Here is a 20,810-nt window from a genome sequence, read left to right on the forward strand (position 1 = left end):
ACTTAGCGCTAAGTACAGGGAACGCCATATACACTGCTATAAATTTAATTACTTGCACGCACCAATTGTAAAGATTAAATGGCAAACACTGTGTTGGTGTTCATATTTTGTTGCTGGCCTTTATAATGCAACAGGAACCTATTTTCAAGACCAAGATAGGAGATTTTTTCTTCTGGAGATTGGAAGAATGGCTTGATAGCGAAAGCACAGTACTGGGAGTCAGCAGGTCTGGCTTGCATTCCTGGATCTGCCATAGACCTGATGCTAGACCTTGGGCAAGGCACCTCATGTATCTGTGCCTATTTCCTCATTTGTAATAGGAGGATATTCCCTTAGTTCACAGACTACACTGTCAGTTACATTAATTACGTATAAAGCACTTTGAGACCCTCAGGTGGAAGGCGATGTGGAAGTGAAGGGTATTATTCAGGAACTAAAAATACGGTGATAAAATGACATCTTGTGTCATTTTGGTCCCACAAATGACCTCCTGAGTCATTCAAAAAAGCTCATGAAAAATGTAAACTCAAATATTATACACCCCAAAATCATACCCTCTTTAGTAAGAATAATCAGAAACAGTGAAACCTGGCCTAGACCACACTAATCAAGAATTTCCAGCAAAACACCAGAAATGTGCACTATCAGACTATAAAATGTAATAGGAGAAAAGGGGGACAAATGTACCGTGTACATTTAGTCTTGGGCAAATGGGACAGAGAGATAGGAACTCCATTAGAGATAGATGAACTCAAGAGATTTGGCAGTTCAGGTAAGCATGCCAAGTTTGAATGCTTTAGCCAAAGCTCATCTGAACCTCATTGTCCTGGAACTCCTGTGAGTCTGAACTGCAATAATTTCTGACACTTTTAAATTTCAGCCTAGATGGAAATACAAGGAGGCTAGAGTTTTCTAGCATTTCACCTTTTTGGCCTGGATGAAATCCAAAAGGAGCATTTCACCCAGAGGGAGAGGGCCGGCATGAGACCTACGCACAGTGCCACCAAGTCTTGTCACATGATTTGAGCTCCTGCTGCAGACACGCTTGCCGTGAGACACAAAGCTCTGGGCCTCATGCAATTTTCAGGCTGCCATAGAGAAAGCCCGCCTCTGAGGACTGCCACTGCCCAGCCCCCTGGGGAAGGACAACCAATCATAACAGGAGTTAAGCAGAGCATTTCTTCCCTCCCCTTAGGAGTGACATGAGTTTTCAAGCAAGGGGTGTGAGAGTGTGTGAAGAAACAGCCAAATCATTCTCACAAGAAGGGAGGAGGAAGCAGAAGAAGTCCAAGCAGCATTATCCAGAAAAGTGGTGATGGGTTACTGCACCTTAGCCACTAGACCACTCTCAGATGTGGCGTTTCATAAGGATCCATTCTCTCTGCAGTCCTATTCAATGTCTACATGCAGCTACTGAGTGAACCGGTCAGATGACAGGGATTCAAATGCCAGCAGCATGAAGGTGACACACTATTCTTCTACCTATTCTTCACCACAGGTGACCATACCTCTACCACCAAGAGGGCCCAGAGCTTGGACAAGATCAGCTCATGGATGAACAGCTGGTTGAAGCTTAACCCCAACAAGACAGAGTTGATGCTGGTGGGCAGAGGAAAGCACTTTGAAGAGTTTACTGCCACTATGAAGTCTCCTTTGGTTGAAAGCACACACCCACAACTGGTCCAGATTCCTCACTGATGCTAAGCTCTCACAAAGCAGCATCACAAGTAATGCTTCCTAAGATGCCTGATTGGCTAAGAAACTCCAGCCTATCCTGTGGACAATGACTTGGCCTCCAATATTCATATCTTTGTCACTTCAGCACTTTGTTTTGACAACAGCAATTCAATATATCTGGACAATAAACTACCAGCCCTTAAGAAACTCCAACTAGTATAGAATGGTGCAGCACATCTTCTCAGCAACACAGGCTACAGTGAGCACATCAATCCTGACTTCTGCTCTCTGCCTTGGCTTCCCATAGAATAGGTTCAAGTTCAAGATCTTGGTCCTGATCTTCCAGGTGCTCAATGGCCAGGGCCCAGGATATCTAAAACAATTGTCTAAAGATCTAGGATGAGGATTATGATCAACAACTCTGCTCCTCAGGCACAATGGCACCTTCTACTACATGGGTAAACCTCATCTGTCCAGGAGACAAAGCTTTATCCAGGGCTGATCTGAGATTGTAACACACATTTTCACAGGAGCTAAGGGCCATTACAAACCCCACCACCTTCTGCTCCAAATGCAAGGTGCACTTCTTTGATCTGCCTTCTCTAACACACACAGAGTAACATGTATGTTTAAAAGGAATCCCCCCAAACAAAACCCTACCAAAACAAAACACTCCACTGCACACACACTTCTCCATCTGGAGAGAGAATGAGAGAGAGAGAACGAATCACATGTGACAGACGTGAGTCACATCTCTTAATACATTCTTGGAAAATAGTAAGACAAGACACTACAGTGATGAGGGCAGTATTAGAATCTATATATAACAGAGGACCCTATTGGAATAGCCCTCGTCTCCTCCCTGGAAGGATATGTGTGAAGAATCTCCATAGCTGCAAGAGGAGCAGAGATGTGTTGGGTGACACGGGGTGCAGAGGTGCAGGCACATAAATGATGTGTGCCTAAGGGCTGGAGTAAATGTTAGCAGGGCACAAAGATAACTGCTAGGGGTGCAGATGTCTGGCTGGGGAGGGACGATATGAATTAACTGGCATTTTGGGGAGATGCTGATAGACTCTCTGCATCATCAGGCAGCTCATTCTACACATCTGAGTAATTTTGTGGAAATTAAAGTTCCACTGGGTATTTTGACACAAGATGTGGGCGAGCACAGCTTTTGGAGAAGCAAAATGAGTGAGGATCAATACGTCTGTGGCAATGAGTTAGAGCAAAGCTGCTCATTGTTACACACATTGTGGGCAGGCAGGGGTAACTGACAGAATCAACAAAATCAGGACACAGAACAAAATGTGATTTAATCTTTTTTAAAAAAATGTAATGATTCTTTGAGTCTGACTCATGAATTTGGAACTTTTGGGGTTGGCAATACTCTATGCACCACTTAAACCCTGTTTTGAGGACTTAAGTAGGACTTCAATAGCACACAGGCCTGCGCTGTTCCTCTGGGAGCAGTCAAGCAGAAATTTTAGAATAAAAGTTAATCAACCTTTTTAGATCCTCGGTAAAGCATCAGTTTGAGCATTACTGTTAAGGTTTGGGTCAGCTGTTGCTTTACCTAACCTGATTTACCCATCTTTAAATACTGCATCTTCCCTTTATCCTGTTGTAGGAGAGAGATCCTTCTCAACACTTGCATCTCTAACAGGAACATGGAGGTAGAATTGTTTTCTTACCTGTTCATTGGTTGTGCGCCCTCGTGCCACTAGAACAATATGGAAACCTGTGAGACCAATGACTGGAATAAAGAACAATCCAGCCATGCACATGACCACCATGCTGCATCCCAGAGTTAAGGAAACTATGTCCAATGAAGGGGAAAAGGGAGATGAGGGGAAATGGAAGGGGAGAGAGAATTCCTTGAAATGGAAATCTAGTAAGTAATCCTCATCTTTCTTTAGGGTTTTTTAAAATTACACATTAAAGAATGTCTTGGAATTAAACACTAAAAATTGCTTCAGACTATCAGTGCTGTTACTTGTTTAACATGAGCCATAAAGTTATCTGCTCCTCAGTGTCCAACACCATATGAGTATTTGGAAACCAGGCAGTCCCCGTGCTTCCCTTACTACTTGACTTTACTTTAGTCCTTCTCTGGTCTCTAGTAGCTTCAAGGAGCTGGTCAGCTGGTCCATTCCTTTGCAAGCCAATGGAATGCAATCATCTGGGACTCATCATGTCCCTGAATGCCACGTTGGTAGAGTAGTGGTCTCTCTCCTGCATCTCTCAAGCTGTCCTCTCATTTTAAAATGCTCTCTGGAACTTATAGCACTGTGAAAACCCTGATCTATGAAGATGCAGGATCCTCAACAAAAATGTGCATGGAGACCTGCAATGACTATCACTGCCCAGTGGCTTGGACCAAACTTATATGTGGTGTAAGATGGTGTAACTACAAGCACTTCAATAGAGTTACTTGTGTTTACACTAGGTACAAATCTGGTTCGAGTGATGTAGATTCAGGTAAATGCAGACGCTCAGCTTCCTCCTCACTGAAAAAGCAGTCCCTTTACTAAGAAGTTAACTCATAAATTAATGGTCATTTTTTTGGGGCAATGCTAAATTTTACATCCCAGCCTCCTAGAATGTTGAGAAACTATTAGTCGGCATTTTTAGTATCATAAAACTATTTTCTAGCCTGCTGCTAAAATTCCATCCATTGCACAACATGCTGTGAACTGACAAACAGTACAGCATAATCTTCTGGGAACCTTGGTACAATGTCTAGTGCAAGCTATGGGGTCAAGACGTGTAAATAGTCATTTGACAAGAACGTCTGGATCATTACAGAGCTAGAATGCCAGGCTGCAGCATGTCATGCAAATTTCCCACAGCAGTCAAGTCGATCAGCCCCCCTTGAAACTACCATTGCAGAAGATCCATCGGATGCTGTAGAAAAACCACCTTTGGTGTATCAGCAAGGAGCCCCCTATCTATAGGCCTGATTGAGATGTTCTGAAGACCCGTAGCTCCCACTGACTAAATGCAGTGAGAAGACCAGTTTTCATTATTTCAGCCCTTAAATGGCTCCCCGAGGAATTAAAAGAAGCTGAAAAACAAGCAGAATGTTGACTCACTGATTTTAGTTGTAACCATTCTGTAAAGGCTCTATACATTTCGAGTCAATGAGAGTTACTGGTGATCAGCGCTTCTGAGGATCAGATTCCAGCTATGGTCTCTTATAGAATTGTGAAGATTCCTTTTGTTCTTCTTCGATCCCCTTAATTAATGATAATAGTAAGTCCTTGGTCCTCCCCTGGTATCCCTTCCCCTTCTAATTTTGCTTATTCCATCTCTTTAGCTCATTCAGATAAATTAAAATAGAGGAATATTTTTCTATAAGCCAAGACAACCATATAGAAATTTTTAATCCTGAAGGATCCCAAAGCACTTTACAAAACATACATAGGGATATATAGCCACCACACAAATGCAACCACTTCTGGGACAAAGCACTCTGTAGCAGTTGTTTTGAACACAGTAATATTACCCAAGAGTCTTGGACAAGACAAGTAGGAGAACCATATCCAACTGAAAATAAAGGGGGATTTTAGTGAGGCAGAACATTGCTTTCTGTTATGGCAGCACTGGATGGCAGTACAGAGATACACAGAAGCTAGGCTGCAACTTCTGAGGCAATCAAGGCTTCTGTAGGTCAGTCAAGAGCTGGTGAGAAATTGGGATGGGTTTTACAATAAAAGAACATGGGAATCAGAGAAAGGGAGGCAATCCGAAAATTTCCTGAAAGGCAAATCTGCAGACTCCATTCTTCTACAAACTGTTTCCTTACAGCACCTCGACTTCTTAAAGATTAAGAGGAAGGATACGTAATGGTGGTGTGAGCTGCCCCCAGCTTTTCCATATGGTTTAAAACATAGATCAGCCCAAAGGTGAACACTCCGACCATGTGTGTGCTTAAGGACAGCAAGAAAAGGAAAAAATATCGGTAGTTCCTCCGTCCTATGCAATTGTTGACCCATGGACAGTGATGGTCAAAGTCCTTGTAAAGAGATGGAAAGACAGGAAATAATATCCAAGCAGTGAAAGAAAAACATTGTCTTAGAATAAGTGAACGTTGTGCTACATCCAACCAAAAAAACAAACAAACAAACAAACAAACACCGGAACTTCAAGTAAGTTCAGATCAGGTTTGGACCTTTGTAGACTGGCTCCATCCTGGCATTGCCTGACTGCCCATGTAACATAACAATATGCTATACCCTCTGTATAAGATTCTCCTGGGGACTGAGGGACTCTTATGACTGTGGATGAAGACACACCTATAGGTTTAAAAGGGGGACAGAGGTGTACACCACAATGTGGGGTGAAAACAGTTTCTCTTCTTCTCTGGCAACTGCAGTATTGTATAATCATACACCAAAAGATATCATAGTAAGGTTATCATAAATTGTAGTGTCTTGAACCTGTAACATCCTTGCCAACTGTATATCGCCTCCTCCCCTCCCCATTTTATATATGTAAAAGTCCAATAAGGACCCAGAGGTTATTTATTTTGAGTTTTTGGCCGCCTGAAAAAGTATTTTTGGCAAAGCCCAGGCAGGGAGCAATAGCTGGCTAATAAGTGGGGAAAACTCTGGATGAAGTTTAAAAAAAAAAAAAAAAAAAAAAAAAAAAGTTAAACACCCAGTTTTTCCTGATCAAGAGTTCACATGTGCCACCAGGCTGGATTACTCTTAAAGAGAGACTTCTAACGAGGGCAGCTCTAGATGCCTTTAAAGCTTGTTTAACACCAGTTTTATATGACTGTAACTCTAGTGACATCACTGGGGTTATTCCTGATGTAGGCCAGCGTACATCAGAGCATACTCAAGCCTGGAGTGCACAAACCCAGTCTATTCTGTTCTCTTCACATCCAGTATAGTACATCCTTTATTCCTGTCAAATAGTGGCCTATCCTTTTCTTTGTAATAATGTAATATTTAGACAGATACCTCCCTCTGATGGCAAAGTAGGTTTTTAAAAAAAGTAACTTGTAAATTAGCTATAAATACATTGTGCAAGAGACAAGGATGTTTTAGAGCTTTCTCAAAACATAACAGAAAAAGACTGAGGCAATTTAGGAAAGATTGTTAAAGGCTACAATTAATATCTGGTTATGTGCAGTTCAAAATATTTGGAAATAAAGATATATTGATTTGAAATCTCAGCTTTGGGCACTTCCATGAAAATTTGTCCTGAAGTTTTATACTGTCACAAATTCATTTTTAGGTCCAGCTGGTCACACCAAGTTTTATATTTCACTTGGTTTTGTTTTTTAAGTGATGTGATAGAAAAGAGCACCTGTCTCTGAAAGCTTGGAAGCTGTACATTGGTTTGCAGATCTCCAAATCAGAATCAGTCTGATAGTTTGAAATCAAATGTGCTAAAAAAATCTGTCTCTAGGCTAAGAACTTTTATGGTGAGTTACAGCCCAAAAGGGAAATAAAAGATAGAAATTACAATCTTTTCCTAAAGGAGTATCATAACAGATATGCCAACAGACTTTTTTACTATAATTATGTCCAGGCACTACCAGAATGTATAGGTAAAAATAGCATCACAAGAATCAATAAGCAACTTGGCCTGAGACGGCAATTTATTAATCATTAATAAAGTCATTAATGCCTTTGCTTATATCTCTCAGTAAGCAATCACATTTTAATTATCATTAATCATATTTTAATTATATAACAGGAGGTTCCCCATTAGCCAATCAGGACAGCAAGTAATACTCAGCTGATCTAGGCATAAGTACAGCTCCTCAGAACTCGAACCCACCGCAGCGGAATCTTGCATTCTGATTTACTGAGTTACAAGCCATTTTATTTGTAATGGGAGGTTACTCTGGGATTCCCTCCCACTTTCCTCTCTTACTTCCCTGGTAGTTTGTGGCATCAATGCCACTGGAGACATTAGGGCTGCATGGAATTATAAGCACTTATACTAGTTAGTTTCAGGCAATCTTGTGCTGGCAACACTTCCTTTATTGAAAATGGAGTTTTCACACAGATGTTGAGGGGTACAGGGTGGGGAGACGGATTTAAAATTTCAATTGAAAATTTAGCTTCATCTAAACAATATTTATAAGTTAGAATTAGTGACAGTCTTTATGTTTTAACTCAAAGTATGGTCCAGTTTTCTGGTGAAAAATTCAGCTTCATGCAATAGCCTCCATCAGCTCAACAAAATGGCTGTCATGGCTGCTCCTGTCCTCTCTGAGTGCCCTCCTTTCCCCAGCAATTTCTTCTCCCATATCCTCTTTGCAACTTTCTGACTCTCCCCATGACAGGATAATGGAATGTTGTCCTACCTATTAATGGGTATTGGGCAGAACATAGCTTCCAGCTGACTAGAATTTAGGAATCTGCTCCTAGAGATAAAGTAAACGACATAAGCTAACCCGATTGCCTTTCTCACATGAGTAGCTCCACTGTGACTAGTCATATGATTACGGCAAAGAAGTTTTAGCCCAATATGGCATACATTGTATTCTGTCTGACTTCGAAATTCACTTAGTGAGTTTTAGCCAATTAGGGATTTCCATTATTTTAACTGCACAGTTGAATACATTTTAAAATGTGTTAAAGATTTAAATCATGCTAATGAAAAATACACCTTACAACAGAAATGATCCTTAATAAATGGAATTTGTAGCTCAGCAATAAAAATTTCCCATGGAAATAAACACCATGGTTACAGTCATCTGTATTTATGAGTTTGGGAGATGTTTATGGCCCAATAACATACTCCATTACTTTGGGTTTATTGTTTAAATACACTATGTGCTTCACTAAAACTTCAAATTTATCAACATGTGCCCAAGACTCATAATTTAGAGGAATTAGAAGCATGCATGAAGTCATGGCCATAGGACTCCTAACTGCAGTTTATAAATGGTATGTAGCCTTTTAATTTTAGACTCAGGAATTCTTATTTTATTCTTCCTAAAATCCACATGTTATGATTTACAATTTAAAAAAGCACACTCCTTCTGCTGGTCAGATTTATATATTTAATAGGGGTAAACCGGTTCTCATGAAGATGAGAGGCTGACAAAGCAGAGGGATCAGGAATCGGGCAAGCAGACATCCCCCAGTCTGCTCTTAAATTCTGACAGTGCACCATAGCCTTCCCCTGCAATGCTTCCAGTTTCATAAGCCCTAGGCTACTCCTGTGCAGAGACGGCTAGCAATACCAAATCATGGACTGACTTTGTGGAGAAAGCGTCATTAGTTACAAGGATGACACCAAACTTTGTTTCACTTGTGACTTCAGTCAGATTGAGGGCAGGATTCTTAGGTAGATCTGTCGACGTCAGTGGAGCTACAGCAATTTACATCAGCTGAGAATTTGGCCCTTTACCTCTAAATTTTTTAGGAGTGAAAGACAGGCTGGTCACACTGGTCCACCACCCAAATCCAAGCCAAAAGATGAGATAATCAAGGAGACTTTACCTCAACACAGTTGTCACAGATGCTGCAATGGGAGCAGCGGGGCGGACGATAGAAATGGCAGGTGGCACACCATTTCATCCGTACTTGGATTCCTTTAATCTCCACATTCTTGTAGAGTGGAGCTCGGAAGTCATCATCTTTATCCTCATCTTCATCTGCTGCTTGATGCAAAAATATAAATAAATAAAAATAATACTGTTTAGTAAAATAAAACTGTTAAAAAGTGGAAGATCTAGTACTGCCAGGGTTCAGGTATATGGACATTACATGTGTTCAAGTGCTTTTCAGAGTTACAAAGAGTGCTAGAAGGAATGTATTGCCAGAAAGGGGTGCCCTGACTGCAGAAGGCTCTGGGCTTCATTTTAGTAGCCAAGAAAATAATCCCAGTGCATGTATTACCTTGCTAGTCAGCCCACTCTTCTTACTGATTTTATTTGATTCTTGTTTTAGACAGCATTTTCTCCTGGAAGAATATAACTAGAGACCTAATGGTTTCAAAGTGGAAAGGAAATCTACAATGCATCCCAAGCACCTTGTTGTGAGAGGTTTGCTGCATGCATTAGCAGACTGAATCAGCTCTGACCACCACCCGGTCAGGCAACAAGAATTGCAATGAAGGATGTCAAGGGAAGGCTGAATTAGCTTAAAAACAAAAATCCAAACAAGATATCCCTGAGAAACTGATTATCTGACTCATTAGTACTGACCCAGAGCCACTCCAGAAATCTGCTTCTCCAACATAGTTCAGATCAATGAAACATTCCATTCAGAACCTATATACACACTATGGTACCAGTGACAGCCTTTAGCAACGGACCAGGCAATAGCATGCATTCCACTGTAACACACTCTGAATGCCATTACTTTAGCAAAATTAAATGTCTGGAAAGAATTCACCTCTCTGAAAGCCAGCATGGTCTAGTGATCTGAACCTAGGACTGAGATGGGAAGTCCTGAGTTCTAATTCTGGCTCTGCCACTGTTTCACTGTGTGGCCTGGGCTAGTCACTTAACCTCTGTTTGCCCATTTGTAATAGGGGAATGATAATACAGCAGAATCCTCTTATTTGAGACAACCCCATGGATGATTTATCAACCCAACTAAGTAGCTGCCCTGATTAAAAGACAAGGTCATTTAAAAAAAAGTAAATAAAAGCTGGTCTTGAAAAGACGTAAAGAAAATATTGTACTGAAAAAAACTGCAGAAATGAGAGTGACATTCATAGCATTTCATCTTTTGTTTCATGTTTCTTCATCTTTTTTTTTTTTGGCAACTTTCTATGTTAGAGATAAAACTTTAGAATTTCACACTTAATTAACATCTGGTTAAACATCACATAGGCACCTGGCTTTGTCCGAGTGGGTGCCAACTAGGTGGAATTTGAAAATATTGCCCCAGCACCAGTCACCACCATTCATTCATGTATTAAATTTTCCTTGGAAGACGTCCCAGTAGAGTGGCTGTCAGATTAAGTGCATCCCTATTAAAAGTATCCCATTCCCACAGAAGTAAGTGGGAGTTTCTTCTTTCACTTAGATGAGCATTTGATCAGTCCCATTTACTGTATTTACCTTGGAGGAGAGTTCTGAGGATTAATATCTACAAAATGAAGACGCAGAGCATGATCGTTGTACCAGCATTAAATGCTGGTACATTAATCTATATAAATTTCTTTCATTACTAATCAGTGGGACTTTCAATGGGACATAGGTGCCTACTCACTTAAGCACTTTTGTAAAATCCCTAGGTGCCTAGTTGCATCATTAGGTACCTAAATACCATTGTAAATCTGCCCCTAGGTGTATAATAAATATGAAAAAAGTAGTAAAGACAAGCTTGTCTTTGGATGTGGTCAAACCACTAAAATCTCACAAGGGGCACTGAATAGAGTCTAAAAACCGGGGGAGGGGGGAGTAAATGGGATGGTTATAAAAGCTTCAGTGTGAAATAAAACAAGCTCCTAGCTTAGTGGCACATGGGTAAATGCTTGTAAAGATGCTAACCTATCCGGACAAGAAACTGCATACAGTCTGTACACGCACATCTGTCCATCAAAAAAAACTCATGATGAAAGCTGGCACTTCACACGCACACACAGAGCTGTCAAGAGTGTATATAAACTGTCCATAAAGGAAATCGAAATGTTTCTGAACAGTGGTTTACATTTGGAATTGAATAGTCAGCAAATGGGCCCAAATCAAAACCTTAGGTCTGGGTCCCAGTTCATAGTTGGTGTCTGTGGTGAAGCAGAGTAACCTCCCTGTGGACCTGACAGAGAGAGACCATCACACACTGTTGGGCAGAGCCAAACTCGCCTCACTCCCTGTGCCGGGAGCACAGAGGCAGGACAGGAAGTATAAAGGGAGGACCCTGTAGCTCAACTGGGGCTGGGCTAGGGAAGGAGGCGAATATCTTGAGCCCTCTGTGAGATCCCAGTCCAGCTGCTGAGCCACACAGCACCGCGCCCTGCCAACGGAGGAGGCTGCAGGCAGTGAGGAGTTGCTAGAACTGATGCCAGACGACGACGAAGCAGCGAGAGGGAGCTCACTGCCAATGGAGCAACACGGAATAAGTGCGGTAGGTGGTAGCCCAAGGGAACCAACCTGTGATCTGGTTGGAAAGAGAGGCGGCATGTTTCAGGAATTTCTTTGCTGAGCCAGTGGTAGGACCACCTACCACTGTTAGGACCCTGGGCTGGAGTACCGATGGAGTAGGGTGGGCCCGAGTCCCCCAATCCATCGCCAGCGCCCCCAATCCTCCCCACTGGGGCTGGTGACCAACTCACCTATTCATTTACTGTCTGCCCCAGCCAGGAGACTGAGGCCATAGACCAGTGGTTCTCAACTTGTGGCCCAGTCAGCACACAGCTGTGGCCTGTGTGAGATCCTTAGGGCCCTACAGGTAGTATACATATTGTGTGGATGCAGCCCACATAGAGAGCTGCATATATGGCCCACAATGGTAAATAAGACTGTTCGTTGCTCTGCCCCACCCACAGGGCCAGAAACACAACTATTGGTGTCAGCCATGAAGAGACAAAGAGGCCTCAATCTGGATCTGAGAGGGAGGGACTATTAAGTGTCTGTATTTGGTCTACTGCTGAATACCACAAAATCAGGTCCCGATTTCAAACTTCGTTTCTGAGTGTTCAAAGCTGGGTTTTAATTCCTCCCATCAATGAGATACAAGGACTGATTTTCTTCTCACTTGTACTGATATAATGGCATTAATCGCCACAGAGCTACTTTTTCTTTATTCCAGTGTCATTACAAGACTCCTCAACCCCATAAAGCTCTGATCCAGCACTGGAGTTTGGATCTGGGGTTTGGTTCAAGCCGACCTCTAATTTTTTTTTTTTAAGAGTTTGTTTTGGTTTAGAACTGCCTGAGAACTAATAGCTTGTATTTTATATTCCACAGAAGCCTGTTCACTTCCCAGTGCTGAATAGGCTGTGTATAAGAATACACTGGGAGGGAACAATACCTTACTGTAAGGATTCTCTCATTCTTATTCACTGAGGCAATACTGCCAACTCTTACGATTTTATCACAAGTCTTGTGATATTCCTAAAGCCTCATGCAGATCCTGAAATCACATGATTATATGAGAAAGTCAGTTGTTTTTTTAAAATAAGTTTCCAACCCTTAGTGTTGTGGAATTTGTGGTGAAAATCTTGAGGCTCAAAAGGCTCAAAACCCAGAAAGCAAAAAAACCCCAAATTTATGAATTCAAAGACACTATGATGATTTTTGAGCCCCTGGTGCGGGCAATAGTATTGAGCCACTTTTGCAGGGTACAGCATGTGCACTGAAGAGATCCCAAATGGTATCTATTCTCCTTTCTAGGTTTGTTCGATAGATTGAGTATCTCTCAGCTTTTCCCCTTCTCAGTCTGCTTCTTCCACTCATCTAAACTCGCTGCTTTCTCCAAAATAATGGCAGGCAAGAATGTCGGAAACTCCTCCCACTTCCTGTTTTACTGTTGGCTGCTTTGTATTAAGGAAGCTGGCAAAGAAGTAAAGGTGACGAGTTTCCCACTTAAATGTTGCCATTTGACCTGCCTGTGTTGCTTTAAAAAAAAAAAAAAAACAACAGAGAAAAACAAAGACTTTTTCTAATGGGATAAGAAAAGCAGGACCGCCATTTAAGAGCCAAGTTCTGGTTTATCCTGTGAGGAAGGAGCACAGGGATCTATTTCTCCCCAGAGCACCCACACAAGATGCAGGCAAAATGGAGACACCCGTGCTCCCTGAGCACCAAAGAGGCGCTGGCAGTGCCATCCAGTAGATATTCAGTCCCATGTGGCTGTAGCTACAGCTCTCCTTCCTACAACATCTGGAAGCAGGTGCAAGGGGGGGGAGGTGCAGTGCATGCTGAAACTGTCACCAGAAGCTATCAGGAGCTCTATAAATATGTTGGCCAGCACTCCCTGAGGCACTACTCCTGTGTCTGTCTCAAGGTGTGGGTATACCATGGATTTATACAGTGGCATTAGGATATTTTAGGTTTTATTTTCTATCCCTTTCCTAATAGTTCCTTACATTCTGTTAGCCTTTTTGACTGCTGCTGTGGAAGTTTTCAGAGAACTATCTACAGCAGTGGTTCTCAAATGGTGTTCCGCGGAACCCTAGGGTTCCGTGGGCTGAGCGTAAGGGTTCCGGGAAGAAAGTGTACCATGATGCCGAATGTGGGAAAAATCCGGTGCCGCCGATCAGCTGTTGGGGCCGCCGAGCAGCTGTTTGTGCGCCGCCGAGCAGCTGTTGGGGCCACCGAAAACGGCCCTGAAAGCGCGGTGCCGAATCAATCAAACACTGCGCCGCCGAAAAGAAGATTTCCTTGACTTTTTGGCGGACGATATGGCATGGGCGGGCAAGGATTCCCAGGGTATGGCATGGTCGTGCAAGGGTTCCGTGGGTGGAAAGAAATTGAGAAACACTGATCTACAGTGACTCCAAGATCTTTTTCTTGAATGGTAAGTGTTAATTTAGAACTCATCATTATAGATGTGTAGTTGGGATTAGTTTTTTCCAACGTGCATTAGTTTGCATTTATCAATGCTGAATGTCAGCTGCCATTTTGTTGCCCAGTCACCCAGTTTTTTGAGATCCTCCTGTAAGTCTTAGCACTCAGCTTTGGATTTAACTATCTTGAGTAATTTTGTATCATTTGCAGACTTTGCTACTTCATCCTTCACTCCCTTGTCCAGATCATTAATGAATATGTTGACAGCACTGGCCCCACTACAGATCTTTGAGGAACGCTGCTATTTATCTCTCTCCATCGTGAAAATTGCCCTACCCCCAGAGCTGGCTCAACCCTTGCCTTCTCTTCTGAGATGAACCACAAGTAGTGGGAGTTAGGAGTCTTGGATTTTATTCCTGGTTAGTCACCATGGGTCAATTTTTCAAAGATATGCATGCACCTAAAGATGAAGATAAGCACCTAGGGTGGGACCCACAAAGGGATTTAGACAACTAAGTCCCATTTTTAGGCATCCAAGTTTTGTTTTTAGGTGCCACTGCAATCCACAAAACTCCTGCTCAGCTGCTGCCTCAACTTGTAGGCAGCTACATTTAGTTGGTGCCTACGTTTTTGCCTCTGGGCATGTGCACTGTAATCTCACTCTAGGCTACTGGGCAACTATCTCCCACCAGAGTATGTGTACATGCCTTATGACAGGTGTCCAGACACCTATCTCCCACCTAATCTCCAGAGTGATTCACAAACTGGAAGAGATAGGCACTTGGCTGCCTAAATTGCATGCAGGGGCAAGATCCAGTAGGCATACTAAGAGGCAGGGCTTAGCAGTCACCCTTCTGGTCAGCATCTCCCATTAACTAGCTTTGGTGGCTCCCCACCTGGCCTACTGACTTTGTGGATCGCAGTTTAAGGCGCCTATGTCTCTTCATTCATTGCATAGAAGTCTAGGCGCCTAACTCAGACTGTGTGAATGGCAGTATCGTTCCTGTGATTGTCTAGGTGCCTCAAAGTCAGGTGAGATGACACTCAAGGCATGTCTATACTACAAAGTTAAATTGACTTAATTTAAGTCGATATCCATCTCCCTCCCTTTCCCTTAAGGCTGCTGGTAGTAGTCACCCTGGACTTGCAGATTCTGAGGTCAACCTTGATCCCTGCCAACCAAACCACCGGCATGTTAGGGAAACCATGGTTGAGGGACCAGGAAATCGCCACGGGTGGGGGATCACATGCTCTATTGTTTGCAGTACGATCACTTGTAATGAAAACTTCCATCATCTCCCCTAGGTGAACCTATGCGATATTAGTCTCCTGTGGGTAACAGAGACAGCAAGAAAACAGATGCTGCAAGCATCTGGGTACAAACCTGGTCCTTATGCTGCTATGCTGTGTGCCACAATGATGCCAGCAGAGTTAATATTGGAGTGGTGAGAAAAGCGTCCTACCGTGGTGGAAGAAATAAGGCAGCCCTCCCCAGAAACCTTCTGCAAAGGATTGCAGAGTACCTCCATGAAAGCTTCCTGGAGATCTCCATGGAGGATTCTTGGGTCATCTCTGTGCACATAAACAGTCTTTTCTGGGAAGCACCTTCCGCGTAGCTGGAGTGGCCACTGGGAAACAGATCCGTACTACATCTCATTTTTTCGTCATATTGCACATAAAATGCAAGAGCATGTAACCTCTACAGTTTGATTGGAACTGCATACTCACCAGAGGTATCTTCCCTGGCATCATGGTCGGCCACCATGCTGGCCTGCAACTGGCTGGCCTGCTCTGGGGTTAAAAAATAGCTCCTGATTCTCATGGAGAATGGATTCCCCGCTCACCGGTCTCCCATCCTCATCCTCCTCCTTGTCCAGTATGTCCTGCTCATTGTTTCCTGAAGTGGCTCAGGACTCAGATTCCTGAGAGGTATCCACGCTGTGTTTGGGGGCAGTGGTAGGATCACTGCCAAGAATCACATGCAACTCACTGTAGAAGCAGCATGTCTCTAATACAGAACCAGAACGACTGTTCGCCTCCCTCGGCGTCTGGTACGCCTGCTGAGGTTCTTTGATTTTCACGTGGCACTGCTGCGTGTCCCTGGTGCAGCCCTTCTCCCCCATTCCCTGCGCGATCTTTTCGTAGATGCCTATGTTTCTTTGGCTGGATCGGAGCTGTGCCTGCACAGACTCTTCTCCCCACAGACTGATAAGATTCACCACCTGCTGTGTACTCCAGGCAGGAGCATGTTTGGGGCGTTGAGTCACCATGATCAACTGGGCTGGCGAGCTCTCCATGCTGATCAAACAGGAAATGGGAATTCAAAAAGTCCTGGGGCTTTAACAGGGAATGGGATGTTTCCTGTGTACCTGGCAGATGTGCAGTGGAGTTGAAAACGATCTCCAGAGTGGTCACAGCGGAGCATTGTGGGACATCTCCTGGAGGCCAATTCAGTCAACTTACACAATGCTGCGTCTAGACTGTCTCCCTATTGACCCACCAACATCGATTTAAGCACTATGCCGCTTGTGGAGGTGGAGTAATTAAGTCAACGTTACAGGCAAATTAGGTCAGTGAAAAGGATTCGGTAGTGTAGACGCATTCATTATTAGGTCAACGTAAGGCAGCTTCTGTCAAACTAAGTTTGTAGTGTAGATCTGGCCTCAGCATTGCAACATCTAATGGATCCCAATCCTATGGCTTTTCAAAAGAGCTTAGGTATCAAACTTCTATTGATTTAAATGGGAGTTAGGCCCCAGACGCTTTTGGAAATAGTATTTGCCTATTTGCATCTTTAGGAACCTAAATACCTTTGAAAATTTGGCCCCATGTGAACTTGGGGGCAAATTATTAACCTCACTGTGAGTTTACCCTTAAACGGGGTAATAACCTAAGTGGGGTGTTGTAATGCTTAATCAATGTTTGTAAAGGGCCCTGAGATCCTCAGCTAAAAGGAACTATAAAAATAGAATATATTTATCACTGGCCCCTGTCTAGGAAGAACTGGCATCACTTGCATGAGCAGCTACATCAAGATACTGAATGCAGGTGAGAAAATGCACTTTGCAAGGGACAAAGATCCATTCATTTCATGACCTCCCCCCAAGCAAGCTGTGTGTGAATGACTATTGGAAGAGGTACAAAGTGAGGCAGTCATTCTCTCATTTGGATGGCTTAAAAGAAATAGCCACATCACTGTTCCCATTAAAAAAGACAAGCAGTTTTTATCCTGTTAAATCAGCTATGCCCCAGCATTAAATTAAACAGCCATCTCTTTTACAATATATATATTTAAAAACCTCCACTCTAACACAGGCCTTAACCATTATCTGTTTTAGTGTTACTGCATTTGTTCTGGAGTGAATCTCTGTTTTAATACAGCCGCTTTCGGAAGCCCAGCCCTCCACTGCACTGTGCTCAGCTGCCTATTGTGAAGACAATGACTTAAATCCAATGTGCCAGCATCACACAAGGGATGCTAATCGCAATCGCATTAGTCAGGCTATCTTCTCAATGAGAGCTATGTTATCCCACGCCAGGCCCCAGTTTGCCAGTTCAAGCAAGTACAAGGGGAAAAAGAAAACCTTTCCATTTCAGAAACCGATAGAGCATGTCCACGGCTTAGCTACATCCCCACGTTTACAGCCAGATGAGGATAAAAATGGAAGGGGAAAGGAAACAAATGGCACACATGCTGCTTTGGAAACCCCACTGCTTGCCCCTGCTTGTTTTTTCCCCCCATTCCCCATTACCTCGTGGAAAAACTCCAGGGTCCATGAAAGTCGCCATGCTGAAGTTTGCAAGTACGAACAAGAACACGAGCCCATTGTACAAAGGGATGGCTGGAGAGATGGATCTTGTTAACCAGGGGCACCTGCAGAGAGAAATATTTATAGATGAGGACTTTTTATGATGTAACAAGCAGCAGCTTCGTGTTCACAGTGTGCAAGCGAGAAGCATCCTCGCTAGCCCCTCACAGGCCATCAAGTGGTTGAATTTGTTACCTAGGAGTTGAAACAACTGTTAGGGCAGGTTTCAGTGATCGACAGTCCATATTATCTACCCTCTGTAAAGCAGCATAGTTCTATAGGGCAGAAAGGACTGAATTTATTTGTAGGGCTCTTGTGTTATGGAGCAATCTTGTTGGCTTTTTTATGACTTGATATTTTACTTGTTTGTGTCGTTGCTGCACCCTGTCATGGCAGTTCCATTATCACTGGCAAAGATTCTGTTTCAGTCACAAAAAACAGAGAAAATTGATGCCTTCAATTGGGGTTTCTCCTGATTCCCATTGGTGTTAATCAGAACTGAATCTTTCAATCATCAATCTCCAGAAGATGTACAAATAGGAAAACGAATACTTTCCATCAAGCTCTCCTATTTCCTGCTCAGTTCTCCCCAATCAGAGCCCTTATGTCTGTAAATATCACCCATGGATATCATTGCAAAAACATTTCCTATGGGGAAAGTACAGGGTAAAAAGCTTTAGTCAAAACTAGTGTTAGCTCTGCAGGGGCCAGCAGAATGCAAGCATGGTACTTAAGATACTGTGCATGGCATCTGTCATGTTTTCCAAAAGAAAGGAGATTCTTAAAGGGTGTATAACTGATGAGTCAGACACAGGAAGGCTGGTTTAGCTGCAAAGGAGAAGGCTCTTGCATCAAGGAGGATGGGAATACCAGAGCAGAACACAGATACTTTTCATGTTACATAGGCTATACTTAAGGTGCTTTTCCTTGATAAAGGAATTTATTTATTCATTCTGCCATTGGAAGCTTAACTCTGAAACCTAAACCACATTTCTTTTTCTCCATTTTATATACAGATATTTGTCATTGTAGGGTTCCTAGGAAGCTTAACTCCTGAACAAAATACCTACTTTAAAAATGGGAGCAAAGAGGACCCAGGGAATTATAGGCCAGTCGGCCTAACTTCAATAACTGGAAAGATATCGGAACAAATTATTAAACAATCAATTTGTAAGCACCTAGAAGATATGACGAATAGCCAGCATGGATTTGTCATGGACAAATCATGCCAAACCAACTTAATTTTCTCTGACAGAGGTATTGAGTGGTGTGAAGTTGTAGACTTTATATACCTTGATTTTAACAAGACTTCAATCCCACATGACATTCTCATAAACAAACTAGGGAAATGTGATCTAGATTAAATTACTGTAAAATGGGTGCATAACTAGCTGAAAGACCATGCTCAAAGAGTAGTTATCAATGATTCACTGTCAAACTGGGAGGACATATTTAGTGAGGTCCTGGAGGGGTCACTCATGGGTCTGGTACTATTCAATATTTTCATTAATGACTTGGATAATGGAATGGAGAGTATGCTTATAAAATCAGCAGATGATTCCACGCTGGGAGGTGTTGCAAGCACTTTGGAAAAAACCGAATTAGAATTCGTAACAACCTTGACAATCAGAGAATTGGACAGAAATCAATAAGATGAAATTCAGTAAAGGCAAGTGCAAAGTACTACACTTAGGACAAAAAGATCAAATGCACAACTACAATATGGGGAATAACTGGTTAGGCATTAGTACTGCAGAAAAGGATGTGGGGGTTATAAGAGATCACAAATTAAATATGAGTCAACAATGTGATGCAGTTGCAAAAAAGGCTGATATCATTGAGGTGTTTTAACAGGAGTGTTATATGTAAGAGACGGGCAGTAACTGTCCCACTCTATGCAGCACCGGTGAGGCTTCAGTTGGAATACTGTGTCCAGTTCTGGGCAACACACTTTAAGAAAGATGTGGACAAACTTGAGTGAGTCCAGAGGACAGCAAAAAAATGTATAAAAGCTTTAGAAAACCTAACCTATGAGGAAAGGTTAAAAAAAACCTGGACGTGTTTAGTCTTGAGAAAAGAAGACTGGTGGTGGTGGGAAACTTGATAACAGTCTTCTAATACATTAAGGGCTGATATAAAGAGGATGGTGATCAATTATTCTCCATGTTCACTGATGGTAGGATAAGAAATAATTAGCTTAATCTGCAGCAAAGAAGATGTAGGTTAGATATTAGAAAAAACTTTCAAACTATAAGGTTACGTAAGCTCTGGAATAGGCTTCCAAGGGAGGTTGTAGAATCCCCATCATTGAAGGATTTTAAGAATAGGTTAGACAAACACCTGCCAGGGATGGTCTAATTTAGGTCCTGCCTCAGCACAGGGGGATAAACTAGATGACCACTCAAGGTCCCTTCTACCCAACATTCCTATGATTCAGGGAGGAGGGGGAGGAGAAGCACATTAAAAAGTCACATGGACTTTGCAAACGGAAGTAAGAAAAATACAGAACAAAAAATCCTCCTGAAAAAGTTTGAGTCCTCACAACTGACAAGACACCTTTAATCTCTACTAATCCTGACAGTCAAGCACTCCCGCAGACCTATAGCAGCTTAATGCCCTACCCCCATTAGTATATAACATTATTTATCCTAGGTTGTATAATATTTGACTGTTACTTACACCTATATTTGAGCCAGACTGTTTGCAATGTTGAACCCTGTAAAAAAAAAGTAATAATCATAATGCAACCAACCTTCCCCCAAATCTAAATCAAACTGTTCTGTTCCAGACATATCATTTTTAGCAGCTGTAAATGGTGCTGTTGACCTTGGAGAAAAACCATTAAAAAGACCCTTGTGGCTAGTATTAGAATGACAGAGCCATTTGCACGT

General features: G+C 42.5%; 1 protein-coding gene across 3 annotated transcripts in view; it reads right to left on the reverse strand.

The window, feature by feature from the left end:
* Positions 1 to 20,810, reverse strand: part of ZDHHC8 (zinc finger DHHC-type palmitoyltransferase 8) — a 210,097-nt gene that overhangs the window by 63,138 nt on the left and 126,149 nt on the right. For all 3 annotated transcript variants that reach the window (XR_010918246.1, XM_067539823.1, XM_067539820.1), the window contains exons 2-5: positions 17,863 to 17,984; positions 9,150 to 9,307; positions 5,523 to 5,695; positions 3,372 to 3,474 (exon numbers count right to left, since the gene is read on the reverse strand). Coding sequence is in view for 2 of the 3 variants with exons in the window: in XM_067539823.1 (XP_067395924.1) it covers positions 3,372 to 3,474; positions 5,523 to 5,695; positions 9,150 to 9,307; positions 17,863 to 17,984 (556 nt within the window). In the remaining variant the exon portion in view is untranslated. The remainder of the gene's footprint in view (positions 1 to 3,371; positions 3,475 to 5,522; positions 5,696 to 9,149; positions 9,308 to 17,862; positions 17,985 to 20,810) is intronic.

The sequence above is a fragment of the Emydura macquarii genome, unplaced genomic scaffold (assembly GCF_026122565.2).
Source record: "Emydura macquarii macquarii isolate MOO-44397 ecotype Brisbane River unplaced genomic scaffold, CSIRO-AGI_Emac_v2 contig_554, whole genome shotgun sequence".
Taxonomy (NCBI): Eukaryota; Metazoa; Chordata; order Testudines; family Chelidae; genus Emydura; species Emydura macquarii.